Source organism: Vulpes lagopus, chromosome 23, assembly GCF_018345385.1.
Source record: "Vulpes lagopus strain Blue_001 chromosome 23, ASM1834538v1, whole genome shotgun sequence".
NCBI lineage: Eukaryota > Metazoa > Chordata > Mammalia > Carnivora > Canidae > Vulpes > Vulpes lagopus.
In genome coordinates, this window is record NC_054846.1 from 8,434,198 (window position 1) to 8,447,350 (window position 13,153).

The 13,153-nt window shown below is 37.5% G+C and overlaps 1 protein-coding gene across 1 annotated transcript in view; it reads right to left on the bottom strand.

Moving 5' to 3' along the window:
- ETFDH (electron transfer flavoprotein dehydrogenase) overlaps positions 1–13,153 on the bottom strand; it is a 30,651-nt gene that overhangs the window by 2,361 nt on the left and 15,137 nt on the right. Inside the window, exons 7-12 of the mRNA XM_041738088.1 lie at positions 8,860–9,006; positions 7,363–7,503; positions 5,984–6,127; positions 3,658–3,826; positions 1,304–1,486; positions 698–919 (exon numbers count right to left, since the gene is read on the bottom strand). Of these exons, the coding sequence (XP_041594022.1) occupies positions 698–919; positions 1,304–1,486; positions 3,658–3,826; positions 5,984–6,127; positions 7,363–7,503; positions 8,860–9,006 (1,006 nt within the window). The remainder of the gene's footprint in view (positions 1–697; positions 920–1,303; positions 1,487–3,657; positions 3,827–5,983; positions 6,128–7,362; positions 7,504–8,859; positions 9,007–13,153) is intronic.

A 13,153-nucleotide genomic window follows, 5' to 3' on the forward strand; every position in this document is an offset into this window, starting at 1 on the left:
CCTTCAAAGAGTTTACACACCAGCGTAATGACAAATGACTTAAAAACAAAAGCCTGGCAAGGTCCCTACCCTTAGGGAGCTTACATTCTACTCGTCCCTCCAGAACACGCTGGCTTTCAGACGTCTGCATGCCAGTCTACTACGGTATCATTGGAGAACCAGTTCCCATTATGGTTCTAGTTGAGATTCATGAAATGCTAAACTATTCATGACGAATTTAACGTCTGGGACCATTTTTTGAGCTGATGTGGCTGTGCCCTAGTATTTTAGTATGTAATTTTGTGTGTGTGAGAGAGAGAGCGAGCAGTCATGACAAGGGATTTAAGTTGTGAACATGGAAAGGTATTCAGTATTCCATGATCCATATCTTGCCTGAGGGTGGACAGGAAAGCTCTTTTTTTTAACTTGACCTGGGATCAAGGGTTGGCCGCCTGATTGACGGAGCCACCCAGGCATCCCAAGAAAGGCTTTTGAGAAATGACGACGGAATCAGGCTTACCAAAAAAAATCCCCATTGTCTTAGTGTTGCTAGAGTAAGAACCATAAAAATGAGTTTTCTAAAGGAAGCTAGATACGGGGGGTCGTTTACAATTTCCATGCAATGGAAAGGAGAAATTTCTTAAAATAATGGAAGTCTATTTCCAATGTGGTTAAAACACACCTGTGTGTGAGGGAGGGGGGAAGGCACAGGACTGACCTGCAGGGCAGAAGCGCTGCTCCGGTCCATCGTATACAGACAGATTTCTATTTACGGGGATACTGTCGTCCCTTAAGGTTAAGTGTGCTGGCTGGTCATGCTCGTGGTTAGTACCACTCAGCGCCACAGACGACAGAAGGTCAAAACTGATCTGTCCATCGGGTTTTGGATACTCAATAGGCGTGCAGTCCTTGGCTGGCTTGAGCTGATCAGAGTCAGAACCTTAGTTTTGAGGAAGATTTTGAACAAAAATGTAACACGAATGTAAAAGTATTTTCTCAGGCATTTTTATGAAAACTTGACAATATTGTACTTCAGTTCCCTTATAGCAAACGATAACACAATTATGGACACTGAATTTATTATTTCTCTAATAAAACAAGTCTGAAACATTGAAAAATTCACTATTAATCGATCCCATCCATGAAATTAAAAAATTTTTTATTTTTTTTTTAAAGTAAACTACCCCCAGTGTAAGGCTAGAATTCAAGACCCCAAGATCAAGAGTTGCACACACTACTGAATGAGCCAGCCAGGCACCCCCATTCATGAGTAGCCGGGGTAGGTGAGGATTGTAACAGTCACACTCAAATATGTCAGAATTACCTTTGTGCTTTAGAGTCCATGGCTCCATTCCTCTAAATATCCAGTAAAAGATTCCAGTGTAAATCATCCCGCCATATACGCCCAGTATTCCATGGCAGGACGGCCTGATATTTCTAACAGTATATAGCTCTTTCCACACCCATGATTTCTTTAAATTGTCTTCATACTCAGTTACATGGAGTCCTTTTATTAAAAACATGAAATGTTTTGTGTCAAATTACCTTAAGTATAAAATATCAAGGTATTGTGCTACTGAAATATCTGACTTTTTTTTTTTTTGATGAATGAATCTTAAATTTAAATAGTAGTCATGTAAGATCACATTTGAAAACTCATGTATAAATGTTGGCATCTTCCAAAAAGGTAACATTTGATACATGTTAACAGGTGGTAAGGCATTTGATTTCTTAAACTTAGTAATATGGAAAATTAGTTTCAAAATTCAGTGAACCTGAAAAGGCTACTTAAAGAGTTCATGCTAACTATAAAAGTGAAAAAATTTTTTATAATTGATTAAATGAAACACTTCTCCCTGTTACAGGTTAAATTTGTCCCCCCAAAACATCATTTTCAAGTCCTAACCCCCAGTATCTCAGGATGGGTCAGAACAGGGTCACTGCAGATGTAATTAGTTGAGGTCATATTGGAATAGAGTTGGTCCTTAATCCACTGACTGGCATCCTTATGAGATACAGAGAGGAGAGAGATGGAAGCAGAGGAATGTCAGACTGTCAGGAAGCTGGGAGGGACAAGAAGACCAAAGACAGGAAAGAGTAGGGTCCTACCAATACCTTAATTTTGAACTGCTAGCCTAGAGACTCACAGTAAATGCCTGTTGCTCCATGCTGCCCAGCTGGCGGGACTCTGTCGTGCCAGCCCTAGGAAATTTATAACAACACCGAAACTTGGTGCATGTGTTTAATATTTAATGGGACAAACTGGTTCTTAAGTCATTTTCAGAAACTCTGTAGGCTCTACACTTTCCAGCCACTGTTTCCTGTTCTGGCTCCACTCCCTTTCCCTCAGGCTCTAACCCTCAATCTGGTCTTGGTGACCTTTGTGCTCCAGTACCTATGGAAGTGCCGCCACTAGGAGTACATGGCGTGAAGTATGGCTTGTGGTCCCAACAAGGAAAGAGACGTGGCAACAGAATTAGAAAAAAAGTCCCACTAAAAAATTATACTCCTGCCTTTTCTAAGCTCTATCTCCTTCCTCTCTCACACCTCAAATGGCCTCCATTTCCACAAAGATATTTGAAGGCATCATCAGGTTTCATACTTTGACCTGGAGGAATATTTGTTATCTGGAATTCTAAGGAATAAAGTTTATCAAGCACCTACTGAGTTGCTACTATGTGCCAGATATTTGGGGTTCATAGTGAACAAAGTCCCTTGTTCTCTTAGTTTTCCATGAGGCAGGAGACAAAGCTGATAAGTAAATTATGTGCCAAAAGGGGGTAAATATTACAGAATAAAAACCAGTGTGGGGAGGAAAGAGGTTGGGAGTGCTTTGTGTATGTTGCAAATTAAATGGTTTGGTCCATGTAAGGACCATGAGCTGCTCTTTACAGGAAAGAAGTCAGTGTGGTTGGGAGGGAGAGTAAAAAGAGATGGGATCAGAGGAGTGAGAAAACTTAGGCTTTTATTTTGAGAAAAACTGAGAATTACTAGAGGGTTGTCTTCACAGAGTAAGGGTTCACGGGGGCAGAAGTGTTGGCTCCTCTCCACCGCGGCAGAGGGCTCCTATCTAGGTCTGTGCTGGCAAAGCCGTAAAGGGAAAGGTGCTGCTGGATTCTGCAGTCTGCAAAGCTGTTGTTTTCAGACTGAAGATCCTTCGGGATTTGTGAGGTACCTAGTGCGTACGTTACACATCTGAAACCCAACACAAATACTGTCAAATCTGAAATCAGTTTTTTAAATTTTTCTAAAGGTTTTTTTCAAGTTTATTTAAGCAATCTCTGTACCCACACTCATGACCCCGAGATCAAGAGCTGCACGCTCTACCGACTGAGCCGCTCAGGCGCACCAAACTTAGACTAATTTTTAAGTAGGTGGGACATCACTGGTACTATTCTACTTTTGATGTGAATAAAACAGAACACTGCCGTAAAAATCTAACTACTGAGATTAGATCATACAGTTTTCTTTGCACAGCACATACCTGAATGCTTTGTGAAAAGGGAACGATAGATCTTTTAATGTCAACTGAAATATGCAAAAGGAGGCCTCAAGATTTTTAACTGTATTTATTTTCATCCTCTGCCTATATACTAAGGGTATGTTTAAATAGCTTCTTTTTAAATATCTCAATAAACAACCTGACAGTTTTCAATGCTTTAAATAAAAAGTTCTTACCAATTGTCTTTGATTGGAGATTTTCACTAGTTAGTTGCTTAAAAATAGATTCTGCTGCCAAAATTCCACTTTTCATTGCTGTGTGGGTACCTTTGATCTTGGGTACATTCATAAAACCAGGACTACAACCAATTAGTAAACCACCAGGAAAGGTGAGTTTTGGTATAGACTGAGGAAAGAAACATTCAAAGTACATTTTTAGTTCAAATTAAACAAGCAAAACAATACTACAAATTATAGTCTCTTAAAATCTTCTAAGGCTGTAGGGAAAAATGTGAAATGTGAAGGGAAACAATCAGAGCAAGGGCAGTTATTTGCCCCCTTTCCTAAGAATGAAGATTAGAACTAGTAGTATTTCTCTAAGACTTTTTCCTCTTCCCCATGACTAACCCTATGTGAGACAGGTTTAGGACCAGGGCGTTAACATATTTAAATAAAATGTTATTATTTTTACATATCCATGTCTAAAAATATTCCCTAAACAACTATTATCTAAATTGCAAGCTGCTTTCACATGCATTCTCAGTAACTCATGATTTACAAATCCTGTGGGTTTTTTTTTTTTTCTTTTTTACTCTGATATCGAGGGGCGGAAACTTAAGTTCTCATCCTAGCATCATTACAATTAGCTACTACCTTAAAGAATATATTTTAATTAACTTAAGAATAAGCTGAATTTCCAAAAGGAATTTTAAGACTGTTGTTTGGGCCTCAGTATATAATTCTCATGAAAAACAATCTGATAAAAGGTGGTGGTATTTTTGGGGGTAGCCAGTAAAAGTTTATATCTACCCTACGACGTAGTGGCTAAGTTAGATTGTCTGCATAGGAAAATGTCGTCTAATCTACAGTTTGAATAGGAAAGAGGAGGAAACCAATGCTGAGTGTTCTTTCTTCTTTCTGTATTTTTTTTCCTCTTTAAGGGCTTTCTGAAGCTGCAAGTCTTTGTTGAGAAAGTGGTGCGTGGTAGAGAATTTGGCTGATGGTGCTGACGGGCTCAGAGGGGAGAAGGATAAACAGGGAAACCAGTGCTGTCAGCGGCATGAGCCACACGGAGGGATCTGTGGCCACAGCTCCCATCAATTACAGAATTCTAACTATGAGGGAGAGGTGGTGAGAAGCAAAGCTGGAGGGCAGAAGGAATGCTGGGAGAAGATGGATCAGGGGTCATGTCCTCTCATGGTACAGGTGGGGAGTGGATTTATGATTATGGTTCTCGGACTGAATTCAATATCAAAACCACCTAGATAAAAGAGCATGAAATCATGATCACAGAGTAGATAAGAGCAAGGAAGGGCTTTCCAGAATGTCACTAGCTGGAAAGAGATAATTAGGAATTTGGATAATGACAACACGTTTCTTAAATAGGGCTGTGGCCTTGCTAACACTGTTTGATTAAAGTACCAGAAGACTGTGAATAAACTGTGAATAAAAAGGCCTGGACTGCTAGTGCAAATTCTTCCAAATTGGTGTGTAAGTCCTATGAATAAAATGTATTTTTAGATCCTGGGAGGATCCTATCCTGTATAGGCAGGTAGTATCTTGTTACAGAACTATGGACTGAAAAAAAGCTGCACTGAGAAATGTATTCTGGGACATTCATTAAACCACAAATAATTAGAAACCATCCAGAAAAGGTTAAGTCTTGGTACAGACTGAAAAGAAAAAAAAGAAAAGAAAAAAAAAGAAAGAAAGAGTAAGTCATGTACACATCAACAGCCTCATTTATAAAGAGAACTGGCAGGTGCCAGAGCAGAGAGGAGTGGGGGATGGCAAAATATGTAAAGTGGATTAAGAGGTATAAACCTTCAGTCATAAAACAAGTATGATTTTAAAAATTAAAAAAAGGAAAAAAGTCATGTCACAGTTGTTAGCTCAAAATAAGCCAAATCAAAAGTTCCAGATTATTGTTTAAGGTTCTTCAAAAACTTACTAGAAATAAATTTCTATATCTTTGACCAATTAAATCAGAAAATTTTAGTTAAAAGTGAGTGTGTGTGGTCAACTCTTCCCACCAATCTAAAAAATCACCTGAGCTGTTCAAACACACAAGGCAGATGTTTTTAAATACAAATCTCTATGTCCTACTGACTATACTGGAGTTTAACTTTCTGGTTAAAAACCAACCAACAAAAAGCCTATACATTTATCTCAAGAAATTAATATATTCTTAAAACTAAATTCATGGTGTAATTTTAACTATGGTGTGCTTAAAGTTTCTTTATATGAGATAATTTTCCATTATTTATCTAAATTTATTCATTGTATTTTCAATGTTTACTTTATAATACAGGAATAAGAAATAATAAAAAGTTGGACGAGTTACCTGAAAGCCACCTTCATTCAGGGCTCTGGCTCCATATGCAATCCTTTTTCCACCTTCCAGTGTTGGCTGAATGCTAGGATGGTGTTTCCACCTCTGGAACTCTCTGAATGGACTCAAATATGGATTCTGGTAGTCTAGACCAACCTTAAAAATTTTTATATTTAAATCTGGTAAATTTATACAATTGGATATTCTTATTTCCAATTAAATCAAGCAAAAATGTGATCAATATTTATGAGAAAACATGTACATTAAATTTCTTGTATCCAAAGTACTTGGAGAAATATATGCAGTAATCCAAACTTGAATAAATAACTGAATAAATTCTGTTTGGAAAAAAAAGGGGTAAACAAAAGGATACCATGTGTTTATAACTGGACAACCTTTAAAAACTCAGAATATATTAATAAATCATTGTGCTCTGTAAATAAAAGCCCAAATTAGAAAAATATTTGTAGGTAAGGGTCTAACATTATGTTTCTACAAAAGGAGTTGTAATTATTTTTCATTTCAGTACCCGCTCTAGTAAAGAATAAGCATATGTGATACTACTGAGGCAAAAATGAAGAAACAGAACGTAATCATACTTAGAAAAAAAGAGGACAAGAAATATTAGAAGTTACACTTTATAAGGCACTGTCAAAATGCTGAAATTAATAACCAAACCTTTTTTTTATGTTTTGAAAAAATTAAGTCATTTGAAAAACGATACAAAGATGAGAAACCGAACACTTGGCTGGGTGTCAAAAAAATACCAATAATGCAAACATTTAGTAATGTGTCACATACAGGTCTAATTATGACAGTGAAATATAAAGCTGCCACCAAACTGCAAGGTACAGAAACCCTTATTTTTCCATTGCTTGCAATGTTCAAAATGTAATTTACTGCAAAGATGTAAGTGGCCAAAAAGGGAAAAAATGTGTACATTCTGTAAAAGTTACAGATTCAAACTCAGTGCTGATTTCATTTTTAGTGACAGCATGCCATAGTAGAAAATGGGCTTTGAAGTCACACAGACTCAGGTGTGAGTCCTGCCCCTCACTTAACGGGTATATTTGGGAAAGTTATATAACTTGTTTGGACTTCAGCGTCCTGTCAGTAAAATAATATACATACTTCATAGGATTTTTACAAAATTTAGAATTCTCCATGAAACATAGGGTATATAATGTCTGGCATTTAGGAGCTACCATCACTAAAGTTATGTGTGTTTGAAACTACAGACCAATGTCTGTAGTGGCCACAAGCACTTGACATACTGACAAAATTAGAAAGTAATCTTCAAATGAAAAGCATTTTACACGCTTCGGATTTTATAACACTGATGATCCAAGGACTCAAACAGTAGAGTTTTCCACAATGGCCATGTAACTTACCACAAAACCAAGGGCTACCAGGGGTTCGCCTTCATTTAAGTGGTAGAGGAAGGAGCCTCCATAAGTGTGTCTGTCCAAGGGCCAGCCAACAGTGTGATCCACTCTCCCTGGCTTCCACTTCTTTTCATCAATAATCCATAACTAAGAAAAAAAGGCCTACAGTATTATTTAAATTTTTTCTATCACCACAATATATCAAACTTGCCAGGTTTTATGTCTTAGTTATGAAAATGTCAAGGGAAAAACTGTAATAAGAGAAACACAAAAAAAGTACTTCACATATCAAAGAAAATTGTATCAAACAGCAGCATGATGAATTGGACTAAAAACAGGTCAGAAAAACTATGAATTCTTTCAGAAGTTGATTAGATTTTCAGATTGGTAAGACTTTCATACTATTATAGGGAACACTGCTGAAGAGAGGAGGAAAACTTCTGAGGTGCTGGTAATGTTCAGATTTATTTTTTTTTTTTAAGATTTTATTTATTTCTTCATTGGAGACAGAGAGAGAAGCAGGCTCCATGCAGGGAGCCCAATGCGGGACTTGATCCTGGGATCACACCCTGAGTCAAAGGCAGACACTCAACCGCTGAGCCACCCAGGCGGGGGGTCCCTAATGTTCTAGATCTTGATCTAGGTGGTGATTCCATGGGTGTGTTCACCTTATAAAAGTTAATTGAGTATACACCTAAGATCTGCTGCTCTCCAGGATATGTGCTCTTCTCCACTCCCCCTTTCCCAACTGAAACAAATCGTTCATCTATTTTCAAAAGGGTAAGTTTTAAACAATTTCCATCTGAAATATTATCTAAAAATCACATAAGTGCGATGTGCAACCTACCAAAAACAGTTAAGGTTTTACTCACAATTAATCTAGCTATATACAGAATTGGAAATGTCCTGAGCCTTATCCTAAAAAAAACAAAAGGTAATGAATCTTTCACACTCTAGTAAGCCTAAGATTTGGGAAACAGAGACTGGATACACTGAGAAAATATACTTAACCTAATTAAATTTTAGATTTCAGATCAATAGGCTATGGATGAGCACATATTTCATAAACTGTTTTCACAGTGCAATTTTGAAGAAAGAATTCTTGTACGATTGGTCACCATACAACAGCATAGGGGTATCAGGTCAAATCTTATTAGGGCAGATGGTATTACAATGAAAAGAAATTCTTATTAATTAAAATATATAAACATAAAATATAAAATATTAAAAATAATTTCGATCTAGACTTTGATTTCAAGAAACATTTGATAAAACAATTACAACACGTAGAAACAACTTAGATAACAGAATTTGATTAGCAATATTTTCTAGCCCCATATTTTCTAGCCCCTTAAAAAATATCCCAAACATTTTCAATTATAACGAATGCTTCAATGAAAAATAGAATTATAAAATTATATCAATGTTACAAACTACACTATAATACAAATGAGTTTAAACTTCATAGTTTAAAATTAAAATTACAAAAACAAATCAGGATACCTCCTTCAGTCCAATTCCATAGGTTTGAGGATCACAATTGGCTCTCAAATCAAACTTCTTATATAGTTGTTTGGCTAGATGTCCATGGCAACCCTCTGCAAAAACTGTAACTTTTGCATGTAGTTCTAGTCCCCTCTCAAATGTTGTCTAAAAAATAAAAACATGTTAAATTGCAACATTTGACAATTTAAAAAATACATTCTAGTCACTTTTGAATTGAACTATGATTCAAGTACAGAAGAAACAGTACAAATACATAATACTAGAAATAAAACTATTGTAAGTGGAATCTAATTTAAACTTTATAATATATCCTGTCTGTTGCATTTTTCTTTTTTAATTCCAAAGTATCTGAATGCTTAAGTGCGTAAGAATTTAAAAAGCAAATAAAGCACACTCATGCTAAAAAAATGCTCTACAAATGAAAATAAAATCAAAAGTGAAAAACCATTTCCCCTCTGCTCCTGGTTTTCCAGTCCCATCATCTGAATCAAAAAGCACTATTAATAGCTTTCCTGTAGGACAGCCCGGTGGGCTCAGCTGTTTGGTGCCGCCTTCAGCCCAGGGCGCGATCCTGGAGACCTGGGATTGAGTCCCACGTCGGGCTCCCTGTATGGAGCCTGCTCCTCCCTCCGCCTGTGTCTCTGCCTCTCTCTCTCTCTCTCATGAATAAATAAATAAAATCTTAAAAAAAAAATAGCTTTCCCATGAATCATGTGAGAAAATTTCCATGAATAAAATAGAGCCTATTTATATAGGCTCTATCTATATAGAGCCTATTTATATACTTCTAACACACGTAGAATCATACTAAATATACTCTTTGGTTATAATTTTACTTTTTCTCTATTACTGAAGGCATATTCTAAAACAGTTTTGTTTCCAAGTGGAAAAAAAAGTTACAATTGAAGTCTTTACTTCTCTTTTGCTCTATATATTTTATACTTACACCTAGAGAAATACCAGAAAAGATGTATTTCATAAGAGACTATCCTGTCTATTCTGTATTCCTTTATTAAATAATATTATTGAGGACCTGGGATCACGCCCCAAGCCAAAAGCAGATGCTAGACCACTGAGCTACCCGGCGTCGCTCCCCTAATTTTTCAAACAATTCTCAGTAGTGGGACATTTTAGCTGTTCCACTGTGTTCTGCTATTAAAAAGCATTGCTTAGGGCAGCCCGGGTGGCTCAGCGGTTTAGCGCTGCCTTCAGCCCAGGGCTTGATCCTGGAAACCCGGGATCCAGTCCCACGTCGGGCTCCCTGCATGGAGCCTGCTTCTCCCTGGCCTGGGTCTCTGCGTCAATCCGTGTCTCTCATGAATAAATAAATAAAATCTTAAAAAAAAAAAAAAGCACTGCTTAGATGAATATACTTGGTGCTAAATACTGTCATTCTGAATGATAGAATTATGTCATTATTAATGTATTACTTTGATTACTACAAAGTCTGAACATCTTTCACACATTTATTGAGAACTACTTTTTTCTTGTGCAATGCTTGTCATACATATGCATAGGTGTATATTACACTTGCATGCACATCCTCTAATTTCACTTTTTTATTTTGTTCTTGTCTGCTCCCTCTTGTTACACTTCACTCATCCATAAAGCATGTTAACAATCTAGTATGTACACTTTTATCCCAAATATGTAAACACACATACAACTGAGATACATATATGCTTAAATTTTTTTGGTTCCTGATTTATTTTACAAAAAATAAGATTACAAAACACAATGCATCTGACTTTTCTCAATAATACTCCACGGAAATCTTTTCAAGTCACTGTAGAGTCAAATATTTCTCTTCAATGGCTGGATAGTAGTCCATGTGAAAATACCATAGCTTATTCACCAATTCTGCTAATGTTTAATAGCCATTCACTATTTCCAAGTTTGTGACCAAAAACAATGTTACAAAATATACACCCTGTGTGTGTGTGTGTGTGCATGCATTTGTATTTATAGATCCTTACAGTACTGTGCTTTTATCCATGTAAGATAGATTCCCCGGAGTGGCACTGTTGGATCAAAGGGCACACCTATTTTTATTTTACTAGGTATTATCAGTTTGCTTTCCACCAGCAGTGTGTAAGAAAAGCCTTTTCCCTACAGTCCAGTTGCTGAGAGATATAACTGTTCATTTTACATTTTTGGTAAAAAAAAATGTTATTTTAATTTGCATTTTCCTGACTACTGTTTAAGCACTTTTGTTTTTGAGTCAAGAAATATGAATGAATAGTGTGCCAGGTTCTATGCTAGGCATTGGGAATACAGAGATGAATAAAAGCCACATCTCTTTCCTTCAGGCCAGTCATAGAGGTAGACATTAAAGAAATACGTGAGTATATAATTACAGATTATGATTAAGTGCTCTGAAAGAAAGCACAAGGTGTTGAGAGGGAATAACAGGAGGAAACTGTTACGGATTGGGTGAACTGAAAAGGCTTTTTGAAGAAATGACATTTAAACTGTGGACTCTGAAGAAAAAGTACTTAAACATCTTTCCTTATAAGTAGTAGTCACCTGGATTTGTTCTTCTGTAAACTGTCAATTTTTTAGGTTTTGCTCACTTTTCTAAAGCGTTGCCTTTTTTCTTGTTAATATATATGTGCTATTTGATATTACAGGTAGTCAAAACCTTTTCCCCAATCTGCTGCTTATCTATAGACTTCATAGTATCTTTTGGTATACAGAAGTGTTTTTTTAAAAAAATATTTATTTATTCATGAGAGAGAAAGAGAGGGAGGCAGCGACACAGGCAGAGGGAGAAGCAGGCTCCATGCAGGAAGCCTGATGTGGGACTCGATCCTGGGACTCCAGGATCATGCCTCGGGCCGAAGGCAGGCACTAAACCACTGAGCCACCCAGGGATGCCCAACAGAAGTGTTTAATGTTTATATAGTTTTAAAAAAGGTCTCTTACAGGTTTGTAATTTCTTTTCTCTATAGGATGGCCTATCCTACCTTTAGGTTGTAATTGTAATCTAGGTTTCCAATTTTTTTAATGGTTTTAAGAAATTCTCAGAATTTAAAACAAAAAAAAAATATGGGATCCCTGGGTGGCGCAGCGGTTTGGCGCCAAGGCCCAACTCTATTTGTTTCCAAATGGACATGCAGTTAGCTTTTGAGCTAAACATTCCCCCCCACTCACGTCCACACAGACAGACCATGGAGTCCCTCCTGGAATAATGGGCAGTGACCTTTACCTCATTGTAATACTAAAGTCTCCACCCAAGAAGGAGCCTCAGCCTCATTTACATAACATACAAGGTAAAATTAGGCACGTCTCTACATACAGTGATGAGGCATCCCTATCTAAATATTCATTTTAACTCTAAAAAGGAGGTACCCATTCACCTTCTCTCAGGAGTAATGGCCTTGGATGCTATTCCCCATGATCTTATTTGCTGCAAATAAAGTTTACTTTGTGTGAAAACTCCACCTGGTGTATCTGTGCTTCACCAAGCAGCAAACACACTGGTTCGGTGTAGAGAACAAAATGGGGTCTCTTGTCAAGCAGGAGCCTGTGTCAAGCAATGACACAAGTAGTTAAGGTACTGCGTCGAGGAGCTATCACCAGGACCAGCATCAGCGGACATCCCAGAACTAAAAACAAGCAGGACCAGAGGAGGTCTGTGGGGAAACTGATCAAATCACTTCAAAAAGGGGAGGATTTTGGCAGCACACCATCCTACTCTTCCGATCTGACCCCCCTACGTCTGACCACTTAAAAAAGGCAACAGCCACGAAAAGGCTCCGCCCCGCTGATCTCTGAACAGAACTGAGATCCTTCGTTGCTGGGACATAAGAAGCACTATGGGCCGAGAGGTGGCCCAGACCAGACCAAGGCCTTATCTCAACTGTGCGCCCACAGACTGACTCTGTGTTTGGTTCCTTAAATTCCTATACCCTCTGTTATCTTGTCTGTTGTGTGATTTGTCGTCTGTCCTGCTTTGTGTGCTGTGTAAGAAGCCATTTCACATGGTGAAATGTTACTGAGTCTGGTATCCTGAACCTGCTTTACAACTGTGATTTAACTTTGCTTTATGACTGAATAAAGCTGACGCTGTGGAAAGACATTAACCTGTGTGTGTGCCTTCACAGTATGTTCATGACATTTGGTTACAAAGGTGGTGTGAGAAGCCAACACACTGACAGTTGACTTCTCTCACCACCTTTGTAACCAATAGAGTAAACACAGTCCTTGGTTCTCCCCACTCCAAACCTGTGGTACTAAAACAGTTATTTTAAAAACTTAGATTCTGGTGCTCACAAAACTAAGACTCCAT